The following is a 17,481-nucleotide window of genomic DNA, read 5'->3' on the forward strand; positions in this document are numbered from 1 at the left end:
GAAGTACGCCACCGGAAGCGGAAGTCACGCCTTCCTCCTCTCTGGTCTGAGGCTGAGGCAACGCGGAGACGCCAGTGACTAGCGGGAGCCGCCGCCACCATGTGAGTCCGGGACTGGGCCTAGGCGGTGGGAGTGAGGTTGAGGGTGCAAATTTAGCCGGTTAAGGATGGAAGGATCTGAGCTGTGGCGGCGGGTGGAAATCCTAGGCCTCAAGTGGAGTTCTTTTCTCCTGATGAGAACGGGCCTGGGCCTTTGACTGATGACCGATCATGAGTTCGACACCCGGGACTGTTGTATGCCGTCACGGGCTTGCGGCTCTCTCAGATACCCCGTTTTGTTGAGAGAAGAACTAAGGGAAAACTGTTTTGTGAATAATGAATCTGGGGAGAGACGTATGGACCAGTAGAAACAATGATTTAAGCCAGGGGCTCGTGCTCACAATCTTAGCTGCTCTGGAGGCTGAGATCTGAGATTCGCGATTCAAACCCAACCTGGGGAGGAGAAAGCAAGCGTCATTTTAAGCTCTGGAAAGAATATTTGTATATTTGACAGGCAGATGGTAGGGTTTGCTGTTGGATTTGATGTCGGATGTGAGAGGAAGAGAAGAGTCTATGGAACCTCAAGTAGTGTTATTGTTGTTCACAACTAGATTGGTGGGGTTATCATTGATGGAGCTGGGGAGCACTTTGGCTGGAGTCATATTCACTCCCTCTCCCTGTCTAAGCCCCTCTCACCTGTGAGTTGCCTACTTGCCTATTCAGGAGCCTCCTCAACAAGCCCAAGAGTGAGATGACCCCGGAGGAGCTGCAGAAGCGGGAGGAGGAGGAGTTTAACACAGGTCCACTCTCAGTGCTTACTCAGTCAGTCAAGAACAACACCCAGGTACTCATCAACTGCCGGAACAACAAGAAGCTCCTAGGCCGGGTGAAAGCCTTTGACAGGTGAGCAGCTGTGTGTGGGGGGGGGGAGTGGGGAGGATATGGGGGGAGGGGGTTGGCTTGTCCCCAGCCTGAGGAAGCTGAAGGAACAGATTTTTCAGGAACCATAAGTGTGGCTGTCCTGCCAGCTTTGGGGTGTGCCAGAGGTGGGTTTGGTGTCTCCGAAGTCCAGCCTGCCCAGGGTCGATCCCAGCTTTGCCTCTCAGCAGCAGTCAGCTGCCTTCTGGGCACACCTTCTCCTGCAACAGCAGAGGCTGTAGTCTCAGGCAGGAGCCGGGTAGGGAGGGCCCCTGGCCCTCGGTTGACGCCCCGCCCCCTCCAGGCACTGCAACATGGTCCTGGAGAATGTAAAGGAGATGTGGACTGAGGTCCCCAAGAGCGGCAAGGGCAAGAAGAAGTCCAAGCCGGTCAACAAGGACCGCTACATCTCCAAGATGTTCCTGCGCGGGGACTCAGTCATCGTGGTCCTGCGGAACCCGCTCATCGCGGGCAAGTAGGGGCAGCCTCGCCCCCCCTGCGCAAAGATCTGCCTTTTGTGAAGGGAATAAAGTCCTTTTTTTTTTTTTTTTTTCTTACTGTTGCACGTCTGTTCCTGGGGCCTGATGAGTAGGGTGGATGGGGGCAACTGTTGAATGCTGGTTGGCTGGTGAGCAAGTGGAAAGGTATAGGTCTGCCCTATCCGGGCCTCTGCTTCCTGGCTGTGGAGTGGACCCATTGGATACGAAATTTGTCTTGCCCCCAAATCCTTGTCTTTTTGCTATTTGGGCCTTCAGCCTGTGTGCCCAACCCTGTGTGTGGCACTGTAGACTAACCCATGTTCTAGAGATTTCCCCCAAAACCTTCCCCCTGAGACAGAAGGAGAGACAGGTTCTTTTTGTGTGTGTGCGCACACATGCTCGTTCTGGGACTTAAACTTGGGGCTTGGCCATCATGGTACCTGTTACATCCAGAAGTGTAAAGAAGTGCAAAGAAATTGGAGTGGATGTGGTGGTGCATACTTGTAATCCCAGCACTCCAGAGGTAGAGAAAGGGGGATAATGAAATCAAAACGAGCCTGGTCTACATAGCCAGATTCTCAGAGGAAAACAGCAGTTGGGGGAAAGCAGAATAATGAGATTTGAAGTAAGGGCCTCAAGTTTGCTGGGCAGGTGCTCTACCTCAGCCACACCCTCAATTCTATAAGAGCAGTTGGAGTTTTCCAAAGGGACAGCTAAGAATCATCCCAGCTGAGATAAGCAAGCCTTTATTAAAAAAAAAAAAAAAGGCAGATGCCTTGGGTCAGGCTTGTAATCCTAACTACTTAGGAGGCTGAGATCTGAGAATCTCGGTTAGAAGTCAGCCTGGGCAGGAAAGTCCATGAGATTCTTAAACCTTCACTGAACTACAAAAAAAATTTTTTTTAAACCAGAAGTGGAGCTATGGCTCAATTGGTAGAGTGCTAGCCTTGCACAAAATCACCCAGGCCCAGAGTTCAAACTCTAGAATTGGCACCGCCCCCCCCCCCCCAAAAAAAAAAAAGAAGGCAAGAAACAACCCTGTTCTAAGTTTTGGTCCATTGTGGAGCTTGAACTCAGGGCCTGGATACTGTCCCTGAGCTCTTTTGCTCAAGGCTAGCCTCTACCACTTTGAGCCACAGCACCACTTCGAGTTTTCTGGTGGCTAATTGGAGATGAGAAGAGTCTCTGTAACAGACTCTCCTGCCTGGGCCAGCTTTGAACTGTGATCCTCAGATCTCAGCTTCCTAAGTAGCTAGGATGGCAAAGCGTGAGTGCAGGTCCCCGGCTGGCTTTATCATTTCTGTCCTGCCTTTCTAAGGAGCAGCTCTCAAAAGAATGGAATGTACACACACACACACACACTTACAATTTTAATGTATGTATGTCTTAACTAGGTCAATATCTGGATTACATGTAATATTCTCATTTGGGGTTCTCACACAGGGGACAATAGTACTGGGTCCATGTTTTCTTGTGCAACCACTGCAGACCCCCAACCCAGCCACACAGCCCACTTTAGCCCACTGTGGCCTGGCCCACCCCAGAAAGCAAACAACAGCTTCCTAAAACTTCATCTCCCAGGGCTTTACCTAAGTCCCCCTCACCCTACCAGAACCTGAATTGGGGGAGATTGTATAAAAACGCTCCAAGTTGTGGGGCACATCTGTTCACAGAGCTGGGGTCCCCAGGGAAAACAAGAGTACCCAGGCATTAACTGAGCAATTTAGGAGTCCTCATACATATGGCTAATTTTAGCCTTGATGAGGTTGTGGGCTTCATAAATGTTCCCAGTACCCTAGGGCCGCCATGTCAAGAGCGTGGGGCCTGTGTTCTCTCCCCAGCTCCCAGGCCTGCCTTGCGAGGCGTTCGTCAGTATCAACACACCTCTGCATCCTCAGCCTCTCCTGTCCGTGTCCTCCAGCGCTAGACCCCTTAGGTATCCCACAGGCATTGCCTGCCTGACAGGCCCAGAGACCCAGACTGTACCCCTTCTTAGTCCCAATCTCCCTGCCTTTCCTCTCCCCTGCTCAAACCCAGGGCTCTTCCTTCATCTCCCTTTTCCTTTTCCTCGTGAGATCCATTCACAATTCCTCCCCACCTCCGGAGCCCACCGCTTCCCCACGTCTCCATTCATCCAGCCACCATCACCTCCAGCCTACAGTGCCCCCTTCTGATTCCCACCCCTCCCCTGACATCTGCTCCCGTACAGGGGCCACGAGGACTGAAAACGTGAGCCCTGAGAGGCCCTGCTAAAGGTGCAGTGTGCGGGGAATGAAATCCCACACTCTCCCCAACAGTGGCTCTGCCTTACCCCACCTTTTCTTAGCGCCCAGGCCTGTCCTGCCCCGGGATCGTTCGACATGCTGTTCTCGGAATCACACTTCTCTCTCCTTCCCCTCCATCAGGCCGGCTGCGAGCACCCCAGGCCCCTTCTAAATTCTCTCCATCAGCCATCACTGCGTGATTACTGCTCATCAGTTTCCCTCGCTCCTCTCTGACGTCCAGAAAAGCTGGGACCTCATCTTCCGTTTTCTTCTCCCCCACTTCCCCAGCGTCCACCCCCCCCCCCCCCACAAGCCAGGGCTGGCTGGCACACAGCAGGCACTCAGTGAAATGAGTGCTCACGGCAAACAGGATTTCCAGTTACCTAGCAGTAACTTTCTGAGATCCTACTGGCTTCGTTGTCATGTCCTGGCAGGGCCCCCGAGGACAAGATGCGGCCGACGGGGATCTCTCCGGGGCCCCCGCTGCGGGGCACGGCCTGGGAGGGGCGCCTGGGGGGCGGCGGCAGCGGCTGGCGGGACTCCTGGCTGAGCCTGCGGTGCAGGCGGCGGTGGTACCAGCCCCGCCGCATCTCGGACTGCACCTGCAAGGGCCGGGGGCTGAGCGGCGGCGCCGTGCCCCGCGCGGCCGCCAGGGGGCGCGGGCGGGCCTCTCCCTACCTCCTTGTTGATGAAGCAGTAGAGGATGCTGACCAGGAAGCCCTGCGGGGGAGAGGGGGGGCAGGGGTCAGATCAGAACTGGGGAACTGGGGGCTGGGAAGGTGGCTCAGTGGTAGAGCGCTTGCCTTGCATGCCTGAGGCCCAGGGTTCGATTCACCAGCACCACAGTGGCGCTGTGGTTCACATGGTAGAGCACTAGCCTTGAGCTGAAGAGCTGAGGGACAGCACCCAAGCCCAGAGTTCAGGCCCCACGACTGGACCCCCCCAAAAAAACTGGGGGACAGCATAGAGCCGCCCCTTTCCTGACTGCTAACCCTGCCTACACTTCCGCTGTCATCACCATAGTCATATACTGAGGACCCCTGTCCACTGGCTTCCAGCTCGACCCAGCCAGTCAGGGGGTGGTAGGGAGCAGGGCACCAGGGACTAAAAACAGGGGGCCTAGGTTGCAGAAAGCCTGGATGCAAGAAATCTTATTGCCCCCTTAATACCCTTTGGGCAGGCTGCTTAACTTAACCCTGTGTCTCAGTTTCATCTGGATTGTTATCTATTCTCTGATGTTAGCAGTGTGGGGATTGAACACATGACCTCCTGCATGCTAGACAGCTGCCCCACCACTTCAGCCACATCCCTAGCCTCAGATATTCTTTGTTTTGCAATGCTAGTGGTCAAACCCAAGGACTTGTGTGTACCCTAGGCAAATAATCATGGATTCACACACCAGCTCTCTGTAGTTTGGAAAATGCAATTGTACAGGTAGCAGCTGAAGTAGAAGCTGGCCAAGTCTCTCTCTCTCTCTCTCTCTCTCTCTCTCTCTCTCTCTCTCTCTCTCTCTCTCTCTCTCTCTCTGTATTGAGGATTGAGTTCAGAGACTCTAGTTTGCAAGCAAGCTGTACTACTTAGCCACACTCTCAGCTCTCTTTTTCTTAGTCACATATCTCAATATTATATACCATAAGTTAACTATTGCATGCATTTTCTATAGCTAGATTTAAATAAAGTGGAGCCAGAGCAGGGTGGGGCATTCCAATAATCCTAGCACCAAGGAGTCTGAAGCAGGATGGGCATAAGTTTGGGGATGGGGGTAGCCTAGGCTAGCTATATGCTGAGATTCTGTCAGAAAGAAAAAGAAAGGAAAGACGGAAAGAAAGGAAGGGAGAGAATGAGCAGAGAGCACACACTTGCTACTCAGGAGGATAAGATCTGGAGGATCCTAGTTAAAAGCCAGTCCCTAAGAGTCCATCCCCAAAGAAACTAACAAAATACCAGGGTGGAGGCAATGCATAAGCAGTATAGCTCCAGCCCAGCAAGCAAGCTGGTGAACTTGAGTTGGAAACCCATTACTTATTTCCCACAATCCTCTTCAAATCTAACATAGCCACCTCCTTCCTCTTGTAGAAAAGTTTGGCCCCCAATCTCCCTCCCTTCTCTATCCTCATCCTTCTTCTCCCTGCTTCTGACTTCTGTCTCCTAAACGTCAGGCATCCTGGCCTTCCTCCATCACATCAGCTTCCAGGTCAGGGATTCTGCATTGCTCTCTTCCTGAAAGGTGACCAGGAAGTGCCTGAACTTGCATTTGGACCCTGGTTCGAAGCCCTCGCTCCTCACTAAGAGTCAGTACCTCCGAGGATGCCCTGCGGCTACGCCTCCTCTCCACCCCCTGCCCATGGCGTGGGCCTGGCGGTGGCCCGGTGCCCCTCCGGGGAGGCGGCCCCCCCCACCCCCGGCCTGAGCACCTGGAAAGAGCTTAGGAAGATCTCAAAGCCAAGCTTGGCCAAGCGCAGGGCGCCGCGCGCCTGTTCCTCGGTCACCGGAGCAAACACCACCTCGTGGACTCCCAGAAGGGGCACCAGCGTCAGCGTGGAGCGAGCCAGCCTGGGGACGGAGGGCGGCGGTGGTCCCCAGGCCCCCCCCCCGCCCCGCCCCGGCCCTCACCGACCCTCTCCCTGACCCCTGACCCCTGACCCCTCTCACCGCAGGCGGTAGTCTGGGCAGCGCATCTGTCGTGTCCTCAGTTTGGACACAAGGATGCCAAGAATTCGGAGAAAGATGAGGAAGTTGATCTGCGAGGGGAGAGAGGCTGAGCCAGGCGCCATCCCCGTTCTGGGGGTGCGTGGGGGACAGGAGGTGGCCCCTGCTCCCCAGAACCTGAAACCCCTGAGCACAGCCTAGAGGAAGCGGGACCGACCGTACCAAGATGGTTATTAGGATCGGGGTGCGAATGATCCACCAAATGGCCTTGACGTCATTACGCTCCCAGCACCTGGGGGGGACAGGGTAGAGCTGAGACAGAAAACCCCCCTCAAGACACGGGGTCCCGGGCAGTGCTCGCAGGGCTCCCCCACTTCCGGCCCGCCCGCCCCCTCTAGGCCCCGCCCCACCCGGGAATTTGCTCAGGCCCCGCCCACACACCGCCCAAGACCCTCCTGTCGTCCCGCCCCTCCGCTAAGCCACGCCCTCCAGCCAAGCCACGCCCCACGAGCCTGCCACTCACTGCGTATTCTCGTACAGGTGCCTGACGATCACCCAGGGAATGACGAATAACGCGGGGGCCCCTGTGCAGACCCCGACCCCCGCCCCCCACCCCGCCGCAGCCATCAGCACACACGCACAGGCCCCTGGCCAGGCCCAGGTCCCACGGAATCCCTCTGCAGGGTGGGGGAGAGACCCACCCCCTGGATAAACCCGCGGGCAGTCCCACGGGTGCTGGGCCGGACAGGGAGGCAGTTGGGGCTCACCCCAGCCCAGGAGCAGGTAGCAGCGGAAGTGCCCCTCCTCCGAGCCGCCCACCCGCACCAGGAGGCGGTGCAGGTACACGCCCTCCACCAGCAGCCATGTGTAGTTGGCGCCCACGCAGTACTGGGTTAAGATCTGTGCCGTGCGGCAGGCACCCAGGGCCTGGGAAGCAGACAGAGAGGGGCAGGGGGGGTTAGGGTGGCCGCCAAGGACCCAGCCTTTCTCCCACCTGATCCCTCAGAGCCTGTCATCCTAATTACTTAGGAGGCTGAGATCTGAAGCATCACGAGTTGGAAGTCAGCCCAGGCAGGAAAGTTTATGAGATTCATATTCCACCAACTCTCCCCACCCCCCACTATCACCAATTTCTTCCACCTTGGCCTCTCACCTGAGGTAAGTGGACTCTCGCATTGGCAGAAAAGTCTAATGATGGGTGAGATAGTGAGGGAGAGGTAATGGAAAATCCCAATTAAGGTGGAGAGTTCAGTGATGGCAAGGCTGATTGTCCCTCTCCAAATGTGGAGGGGAACCATGAATCATGTAGACAACAAGAACAGATGGAGAAGCAGGGTGCTGGTGGCTCACGCCTGTAATCCTAGCTACTCAGGAGGCTGAGATATGAAGATGGAGGTTCAAAACCAGCCCAGGCAGGAACGTCCGCAAGACTCTTATCTCCAGCAAACCACCAGAAAACCTGGAGTGGCACTGTGGCTAAAGTGATAAAGAGTGCTGAAGAGCTCAGGCACAGTGCCCAGGCCCAGAGTTCAAGCCCAAAAATAAATAAATAAATAAATAAATATCTATATATAAATATATAAATGGAGGGAAGGATGGATGGGAACTTAGAGATCCCACCAGAAGAAGCTGTTGGGATGGGAATGGTGAGTACCTGCTTCCACAGTGTAGGGGTCTGGTCCCCGGGGTAGGGGCCAGGTGCAGACAGGAGTCGATCACGAGTGAGGATGGCTGCGGCCCGAAGCATGAAGGACATAAACAGGTTCATGTGGATGTAATTACGAGTGCACCGCAGCCGCCTAAGGGATTTGACAGGGCAACTTGTCACCTCTCAAGGGCTGTCCCCAGCCAAATAAAGTCCCTGCCAACCGTTCCCATCAGCCATCAGTGAGTGGAGGCCAGGGGACCCTGGCCACCTCGTGGGAGTCCCACCTGAAGAAACTCAAGATGAATAGAGCTAGCAGCAGCGTGACAAGGGACAGCGAGTAGCCCACAGTGTACACGACCTGCAGCCGCTCCAAAATCAGTCTTTGGTCCTGGCAGGAGAGGCAAAAGAAACGAGGCAACAAGGTTTAGCTTTTCCACCCCAGAGACAGACATTGCCTGCTTCCCTCTTCTAATTTTCCTTTCCTCTGTATTCCTGCCCTGGGTGCTTATTTTTTCTTGAGACACTACTACCCTTGTTTAAGTGGGGCTGACTCCCACACTTCAGCTCAAGGGTGGGGCATGTTACCAGTCAATTGGAACATTCTAACACACACACACACACACACACACACACACACACACACACAGAGTCAGTTCTGGAGCAAGATGCTGGAGTTACTGAAAAGGAAGCTCAGTCATCTTAAAAGTTGTTGCTTGATTGATACGATGTGAACCAAAAACACTACTGGGGGCCAACTTCTCCACTGCACAGAAAAGATGCGACCAGCACAGACAAAAACAGGCATCTGGTTTGAGATTCCCCCACCATGTCTTTTGAGTCCCTGGATCGTGCTATACCTGAAGCTGTTGCCATATACTGGGTTTTCTTTGATCTCCTTGAAGAAAGTCTGAGTGGGTTTTTTTTTGCTTGTTTGTTTTTTGGGTCCAGTTGTGGGGCCTGAACTCTGGGCCTGGGCGCTGTCCCTCAGCTTTTCAGCTCAAGGCTAGCGCTCTACCATTTGAGCCACAGCGCCACTTCTGGCTTTTTTCTTTTTGCTTATGTGGTGCTGAGGAATCAAACCCAGGGCCTTATGCATGCAAGGCAAGCACTCTACCACTGAGCCAACTTCCTAGCCCCTGAGTGGGGTTTTTATTACTTGCAACCCAGAGTCCTAAACCTCATGAGGGCCTTTCAGGTATGGCCCGAGGCTGGGAGGGTGGGGGGTATCTGGGTACTTCCCCCCAGATATCCTCACCTGGGCCCCTCCCCTCTTCTTACCTGAAAAGCCCCATTCTTCTCTGGATTCTCACACTGAGTATGGTCTCTCCAAGGTTCCCATTGGCCATTACTGCCACAGTGACGGAGAACAAAGCCAGCAGCCACTGAGGGAGAACCAGGGAAAGGATCAGAGAAAGAGAATGTGAACCCGGGCACTGAGAGTCTAAGTGGTGGTGATGATGATTAAGCCTTAACTTAATACTCGTGCAAGCTGATGTAGACAGCAGTAGCATGAACCCCATTTTATAGATAGGGAAATTGAGTCACAAAAAAGTTAAATAAGCTGTCCCAGGATACATTGCTATGTTAGACCAAGAAGATGCCTACAGATGGACAGATTCAGAGAGAGAGAGAGAGAGAGAGAGAGAGAGAGAGAGAGAGAGAGCCAAGCATCATGGTACACCTGTGTAATCCAACACTCAGGAAACTGAGGCAAGAATATCAAGTTCTAGGCTAGTCTAACCTACATAGTAAGACTCTTATCTTTAAAAAAAAAAAGTAAATCTAGAAACTGGATGTTGGTGGCTCACATCTGTAATCCTGGCTACTCAGGAGGCTGAGATCTGAGGATCATGATCCAACCCAGCCCAGGCACGCAAAGCCTCCAAATAACCAGCAAAAGCCAGAAATGGAGCTCCAGCTCAAGTGGTAGAGCACCAGCATCAAGTGAAAAAAATAACAAGCATGCAAAGCCCTGAGTTTAAGCCCTGAGTTTTAAAATAGAGGGAGAGAGAAGGAAGGAAAAGGGAGAGCAACATAGGAATATCAACGTAGCTTAGAGAAATGGGTGACAGGACAGAGAGAAGGAGGAAGGGTTGGGGGGGGCATGATGTCTGGGTGTATAGGGGTCCAGGGAATGCCTCACCATGGCGGTGCCAGGGCAGGTACCAGGGGCAGGACGCTCGGGCAGTGACGTTGGGTGCAGCATAGTCCCAGCAGACATACATATCGAAGGACCCATTACAAGCGAGGCCTGAGGGGTAGACAGGGACGGCAGATGCTGCAGAGCAACCCACCGAGCCATGGGCCCAGTGCTTCCCCCACCTAAGAAAGCTCCCTGCTGTGGCTCTGCTCACCCGCAGCAACAGATCAGATTCTTACTGGGCCACAAGCCCCGCCCACCATCCCTCGAGGCTCCACCCATCCTCCAAGCTCCCCCCACTAGGAAAGTCCCATTTAGAAATCCCTCCATTCTACAAAAGCCCCGCCCCACTCCAGGGCAGGCCCCGCCCAAGACTCCTCCCATTCCAAGGCGCCCAAGGTTCTATTATTTAAGCCCCGCCCACCCAGACCAAGCCCCGCCCACCAACTTGTGGGCCCCGCCCAATGGCCCTCCCATTCAAGTTTCTCAGGGCTCTCCTAAGCTTTAAGGCCCACCCATCGATGCCAAGCCCCGCCCATTTTCTTTTAGACTCCGCCCATCGATCTCAAGCCCCGCCTAACCCCCCTGGATGGTGCAGATCCCGTCTAGGACTCTTCCCATATCAAGCTTCTTCCCAGGGCTCTCCTAAGATCTAGGTCGCGCCCACCGAAGCTCACCCCTCTCGGACTCAGCTTCTCCCTCCCGACCCGAGTCCCCCTGCCACACCTGCAGGTGGCTCCGAGGCTTCTAGGGTCTCCTGGCACTCCCGGCGGTACCTCTCCCAGCGCTGGTACAGCTCCCCCGCCGTCTGCCCCTCCGAGCCTGTCTAGGAGGAGACAGCAGGGAGGACCCGCCCCCTCCCAGACCGACCTTCCCCCCACATTCTCAAGCAGATTGGTTGAGCCAGGCCAAGGAGCATCCTTAGAGGGGTTTTCCGGGTCCTGGATGGCCTAGGGGTGGGAAGTGCTTAGAAAGTTGCCAAGAGATTTGCTATGGGACGTGCGTGGCAAACCTTCAGGGCAATTGAAGAGGGGAGTGGCTGGGCCTTATTAGGATTTGGGGTGGTGGATGGAAATCGGGTGCTGGTGGCACACGCCTGGAAATCCTAGCTACTCTGGAAGCTCAGAGCTGGGGATCGCGGTTCGAAGCCAGCCCAGATAGACAAATCCGAGAGGCTCTTATCTCCAGTAAACCACGACAAAGCTAAAGGACAGTGCCCAGTGCTTGAATTCAATCCCCAGGACCGGCATCAAGAAAAACAAAAAGACCTGGGTTTGAGCAAGAGGCAACAACAGTCTTCCTCTTTGGGGGAGGAAGACTTAAAAACGGTCTCCAGCCCTTCCTCCAAGCTTTGAACTCCACGAGTCTCCGGGGTCCTCACCTCCGCCCTCCGCAGTGGGAGTCCCCACAGAGAAAGCAGCAACAGCAGCCAGCGCAGGGGCCGGGAATTTGGCATCATGAAGGCGGCCAAGGGTCCGGTCACACAGAAGCCGTCGGACTGGAGGGTCCCGAGACAGAATGAGGACCTCTGCCCTCCCGGACTCCAGCCCCAGAGCCCACCTGCCGCACACAGGTGGACCCGCCCGCTGCACCCCCTCTGAGGCGCGCGGTGGGCGTGGCCTCTGGCGGTGGGCGCGGCCTGCGCTGGTGGGCGGCGCGGAGGGCGTGGCCTCGCTCCTTGCGCGGTGCTCGGCCTTCCCCAGCTGTTGCTGGGGTGGCAATGGTGGAAGGGAGGGGTGTTTGCAGAGGGGGCTGTTGCCCAAGAGCCTTGCAGGGCAAGAAGCATTAGTGTCTCCCAACGGTCTAGACCTAGAAACTTCTGGGCACCTGGGGACCACTTTGGGAGCCTGGAGGGGAGCTGGACCCGCACCCTCCCCAACCCAGGTGGCTGTTGGATGCTCGACTTAAGTCTGCAGATGCCCGAAAATCCTTCCAATCATCCGGCCCCAGTGCCTATTCCCAAATGCCCCGGGGTGGGGGGGAGGGGGGAGGCAAAGCAGAGGGGGCCATCGCAGAACCCCAGAAAGACAGGCAGGGAGTCAAAGACACACGAGACGGACTTACAGAGACTTCGAGACCAGACACAGCAAGGGACCAGAGACCAACCCAAAATGGAAAAATAAGGATGTGGGCTAGGAGAGGAAGAAGGTAGAGACGTGAGAGACAGAAAGGGAGAAGAGAGCTGGATGTCCGTCTACAAAGAAAGCCATCTAGAAGCTAGAGACTGAGAGATATAAAGACAGAGACATCAAGAGACAAACCCGATCAGAGGGGCAGAAAGAGACAAAGGCACTAGCTGAGAGACAGAGACAGAGCGCCAGGGCTAGAGAGAGAAAGAGGCCCAGAGCAGAGACTTCAAGGGGAGTTGGGGGCAAGAGAAATGGGGTGCAACGGGGGGGGGACGGGGAAAGGTTGCCCTCACCTGTCCCAGTCCTTTTCTCCGGCCGCCCAGGTCACCGTGGCCTCCCGTGTCTCGCCTGAGCTCTGGATGGAAGAGGTGACACGCGCTGGCAGCCTGGGGTGGTTGGAGGGGGCGGGGCGAGGGCGGAACTGAGGACGGGAGAGGGGAGCTCTGGGAGGGGGGAGCTCTGGGGTGGAGGGGGACCGAGAGGGCGGTGGAGTCCTTGTGAATCGTCCATCCGATGGACCTCCTCCGATTTCTCCTTCTCCCACTCCCAGTGCCCAGGTCCCATCCAGCCACTGTCACATTCACACACCGTATCACACCCGGCTCTCCAATCTCACACCCGGATCCTTGCTCTCATTCACCATTTACAACTGCAACCACGCCCAGACAGTCTGTCACCTACTTACAGGTGGCACACACACACACACACACACACACACACACACACATCTGGGCTGTGCACGCTTCACACACATAGGAACACAACCCCACCTTTCCAGTCATAAGGCCACATGCATTCACACTCACTGAATGGTGTGTGAGCCAGGGCCTCGTGTAGCACAGGAGGGCAGAAGCTGTCTTCTTCCACATCCATGTTTTCAGCAGGGTCCAGAGCAGAGGAACAGGGGTGATGGTGATAGAAAGAAATGCACACAGGTGTGCAAGGCTCCCCTAAAATTTCCGAGGTCCCTATTATCAAGATCACATGAGGTCTCTTCCAGGCTCTTCTTTTGTGGAGGGAGGAGAGGCAAGAGGGGGACAGACATCTGAAACATCTGTCCAGGGTCAGGGGAGAGCTGCTTATGGGGTCCTCCCCGCCCCAGAGCCTTCATCCTCCATCTACATGATGAGTGCACCCTCCCCTGGGACCCAGAAGAAAAAAAAATGGGACAGAGACTACACCCACTCTGCCCATTTTGCAGAAGGGAAACTGAGGCCCAGAGCCCTAGGAGGGGCAGGGAATATAACAAGGGATGTGATGTTTGCATTAGAGGCTGGAAGGAGACAAGTCTGAAGGGGTGGGGGTGAGAGGATGGGGGGGGGTCCTTGTAGCCTGGCCCCTGGGGGCCTCCCTGCCCTCTGCTCCACATTCCTGGCGCCCTGTGGATCCTGGGAAAGGAGAAGGAAAGGGAGTCTAAGATGGCCCGGCACCTCAAGGAGAGGCTGGGGTTGAGAGGGAGTCTCCTGGGTTCCAAGAAGGCCCAAAGGTCACCCCACTGGGGAACGGGGAGGGAGGATACTGGAAAGGGAGAGGAAGGACTGAGGTGGTGTGAGAGATAGAAAAAGAAACCAAAGCCCAGAAAGATCTAGAAAGAGAGAGACAAAGAAGGACAGGAAGAGAAGGGGGGGGCTCCCCAGACTGGCCTCTGCCCAGCTTAGCTGTCCTGAATCTATAAAATTCCACAGGATCTGGGACAGACAGCAGTATCCTGGGGGCAGCCAACAGATTCTGCAGTTTAAGACATGTAGAAACAGCCAGGCTTGGTGGATCATGCCTGTAATCCCAGCTACTCAGGAGGCTGAAACGTGAGGATCTTGGTTCAAAGCCAGACTGGGCCAGGAAAAGTCAGTGATATTCATCTCCAATGAAACATACAAAACAATACAAAACACAAAGGTTGGGAATGTGGTTTAGTGGTAGAGTGCTTGCTTAGCATTCATGAAGCCCTGGGTTCAATTCCTCAGTACCACATACACAGAAAAAGTCACAAGTGGTGCTGTGGCTCAAGTGGTAGAGCGCTAGCCCTGCACAGAGAGGCTCAGCAGCAGAGCCCCAGGCCCTGGCAAACCCCAGGACTGGCAAAAAAAAAAAAAAAGCCAAAAGTAGAGCTGTGGCTCAAATGGGTAGAGCACTAAATTTGAAGGGACAGCACCCAGGCCCTGAGTTCAAGCATCAGTACTGGTATACACATGCGCGTGTGCACACGCGCACACACACACACACTTTTCTAGAAATTGGAGTCAGAGAAGTAGTCCAGTGCTTTCCTGACGACCCCATCTCCTCAGCCCATCCCTACCCCAGGGACACAGCTCCCCAAGCTGTCAACCCTATGCATGGTCTTCTGTTATTCCTGTCTCTAAATTTAGCATTTGCCTCTCCCAGCCCCAGCTTCTCCCTTGTCTTTCTTTCCAGACTTATTTTCATCATCTCTGTCTCTCTTTCATCCTACCTTCTGCATCTCTCGTTGGTATTAATCTGCCCTTTCTCTTAAATTCTAATAACCCCACATTCTGTCTTTCTGATCTGCCAGGACTTTCCTCCTCTCCTGTCTCATTTTGCCTTTCTGACCTCTGTCTGTCTCTCTTTCCATTTTCCTTGGTTATTGCTTTTCTGGTTCTTGTCTCTCACCTACACTCCCTCCTCCCCCCCACCCTCCCACCACCCCCACCACCCCCGCCCCCAGCACTGACCAGACAATGCCCCTGCCCAGGATGTGGTGATAGGGAAGAATCTGGAAAGTCTCTGTCTCTTCCCGCACCCCCCCCCACTCCAACCCCCATGAGGCTGCTTGGCCAAGCAAAACCAGTGGGGAGCAGGCGGGGACCTGGGGTGCTGGCAGATGGTGCAGGAGAAATGAGGCAGAGAGAGATGGGAAGGAGGATTTCCTGTAGGGACTGAGGCAGAGATGGCCCTGTGGGATTCTGGACTGAAGAGAGACGAGGTCTGGAAGGCAGAGACACAGGGAGGAAGCCATAGAGAGACAGTCTCACATTTCTGCCCAGGCTGGCTTCGAACTGGGATCCTCAGATCTCATCCTCCTGAGTCGCTATCCACCAACCCGGAGGACCAGAGAGGGGTAGAGAAATGGACATCTCTGTCGCCATCCCCTGCCCCACAGAATGTGAAGACACAGAACTAGAAAGAGACTAATGCCAGAGATAGAAGCCTGGAGAGACTGACAAACAAACAAATAAAAAATGGTGATTGAGGGCTGGGAAGGAGGCTTGGTGGTAGAGTGCTTGCCTAGCAGGCATGAAGCCCTGGGTTCGATTCCTCAGTACCACATACACAGAAAAAGCCAGAAGTGGCGCTGTGGCTCAGGTGGTACAGTGCTAGCCTTGAGCAAAAGAAGCTCAGGGACAGTGTCCAGGCCCTGAGTTCAAACCCCAGGACTGGAAAAAAAAAATGATGATTGGTCAGATTGGTCAGACAGGCTCCTGTGTGTCATCCTAGCTGCTCAGGAGGATGAGATCTGAGGATGGAGGTTCAAAGCCAACCCAAGCAGACAAGAAAATGTCCTTGAGACTCTGATTTCCAATTTACCAGTAAAAACACTGGATGTGGAGGTGTGGCTCAAGTGGTAGAGCACCAGCCTTGAGTGGAAAAGTTAAGAGCTTGAGGTGCAGAATTCAAGTCCTAATATAAACATAAACACAAACCAAAAATATATGGCTATTGAAAAGATAAAGAACCATGAAACCCAGAGAAAGGGTGGGGGGAGAGAAGGGGGAGGGAAGAGAGAGAGTGAAAAAGAGAGAGAGAGAGAGAGCCTGGAAAGACAGAATTCAAAATTAGGGATCCAGAGAGAGTGTGAGAGATAAAGAAAGAGACAAGAGACAGGACACCTTAAGTTCCAGAAGAAAAGTGAGGCTGACCTGATGAAATGGCTCAGAGACAGAGACAGAGGCAGAGAGACAGAAACAGGACTTGGAGCCCAGGGACATGGGAAAGGAGTCAACTCTCAAAGACACAGAGTTAAGGCCCTCTGTGTCTTCCGGGCCTGGAGGAGGGTGCTTGTCTCCATAGCAACCACCCCATCTCCCCAGATCCTCAGGGCAAACATTGTCCTGACCAGAAGGCAGCAGAGCTGTGTTGACACATCTCAGGCTGGCTGGGGTAGGGGCTCCAAGGACTCAGACGCCAGGATGAAGGGGGGGGGTGGGAGGGAGGGGATGTGGAAGAGCAGAGGTCTCTCTCTGCTGGGCTCTACAGTCAGCTTCAACCTCCACATTTCTGGCAAGCATCTCCCCATTCCCAGCCACTGTGTCAAACCCAGAGAGGTCCCTTCTGCCCAGTCCCCCATGCTGGAGTATTATTGAGAAGTACTTTTCTAAGAATAAAAGCCTTCAGGCTGGGGCTGGCTGGGAGAGTACTCAGGGTTCCCAAGAAGGTGTGTGACCCTGAGTTCCATCCCCAGTAGCCCCCCAAAAAATAAAAGATTTTTTTTGTCGGTCATGGGGCTTGAACTCTGGGCCAGGGCGCTGTCCCTCAGCTCTTCAGCTCAAGGCAAGTGCTCTACCACTGAGCCACCTTCCCAATCAACTTGTCTTTTCTTTTTTGGTACTGGGAGTGGAACCCAGGACATTGCACTTCCTAGACAAGTGCTTAGCCACTGAGTTACATCCCAGCACAAAAGAAAAGATTACTTTTTTAGGGAGGACCAATCCTGGGGCTTGAACTCAGGGCCTTGGCACTGTCCCTGAATTTTTGTTGTTGTTGTTGTTCAAGGCTGGTGCTCTACCACTGGAACCACAGCTATACTTCTAGCTTTTCTGGTTGTTAATTGGAGATAAGATTCCCATAGGGGCTGGGAAGATGGCTCAGTGGTAGAGTGCTTGCCTTGCATGCCTGAGGCCCTGGGTTCGATTCCTCAGCACCACATAAGCAAAAAGAAAAAAGCCAGAAGTGGCGCTGTGGCTCAAGTGGTAGAGCGCTAGCCTTGAGCTGAAGAGCTGAGGGACAGCGCCCAGGCCCAAAGTTCAAGCCCCATGACCGCACCCCTCCTCCCCCCCCCCAAAAAAAAAGATTCCCATGAAGTTTCTTGCCCAGGATGGCTCAGGCTGGTCTTGAACTTAAGATACTCTGAGTACCTAGGATTGTAGACAGGAGCCATTGTGTCCAGCTCTAGTAATTTTCTCTACTTGAATTGCCTCCCTCCAAGTTTTTTTTTTTTTTTTGTCAGTCCTGGGATTTGAAGTCAGGGCCTGTGTACTATC

At 54.3% G+C, this 17,481-nt stretch overlaps 2 protein-coding genes across 2 annotated transcripts; one reads left to right on the top strand and one right to left on the bottom strand.

Moving 5' to 3' along the window:
• Positions 1 to 12: 12 nt before the first annotated feature.
• Positions 13 to 1,510, top strand: LOC138812587 (small nuclear ribonucleoprotein Sm D2). The gene is made up of 3 exons (XM_070000561.1): positions 13 to 101; positions 762 to 941; positions 1,261 to 1,510. Coding segments are annotated over exons 1-3 (357 nt in total). The 5' UTR covers positions 13 to 99; the 3' UTR covers positions 1,436 to 1,510.
• A 2,572-nt stretch (positions 1,511 to 4,082) lies between these two features.
• Positions 4,083 to 13,138, bottom strand: LOC138812492 (gastric inhibitory polypeptide receptor-like). Its single transcript, XM_070000424.1, has 15 exons — positions 13,036 to 13,138; positions 11,697 to 11,845; positions 11,518 to 11,634; positions 10,863 to 10,962; positions 10,140 to 10,247; positions 9,275 to 9,378; positions 8,281 to 8,384; positions 8,003 to 8,147; positions 7,116 to 7,275; positions 6,872 to 6,932; positions 6,571 to 6,640; positions 6,352 to 6,440; positions 6,114 to 6,252; positions 4,378 to 4,419; positions 4,083 to 4,301 (listed from the first exon to the last, which is right to left on the bottom strand). The coding sequence occupies exons 1-15, from the start codon at positions 13,136 to 13,138 to the stop codon at positions 4,083 to 4,085; spliced, it is 1,710 nt and encodes a 569-aa protein (XP_069856525.1).
• Between the last annotated feature and the right edge of the window lie 4,343 nt (positions 13,139 to 17,481).

Source organism: Dipodomys merriami, unplaced genomic scaffold (assembly GCF_024711535.1).
Source record: "Dipodomys merriami isolate MVZ:Mamm:240054 unplaced genomic scaffold, mDipMer1.0.p SCAF_57, whole genome shotgun sequence".
NCBI classification, from domain to species: domain Eukaryota; kingdom Metazoa; phylum Chordata; class Mammalia; order Rodentia; family Heteromyidae; genus Dipodomys; species Dipodomys merriami.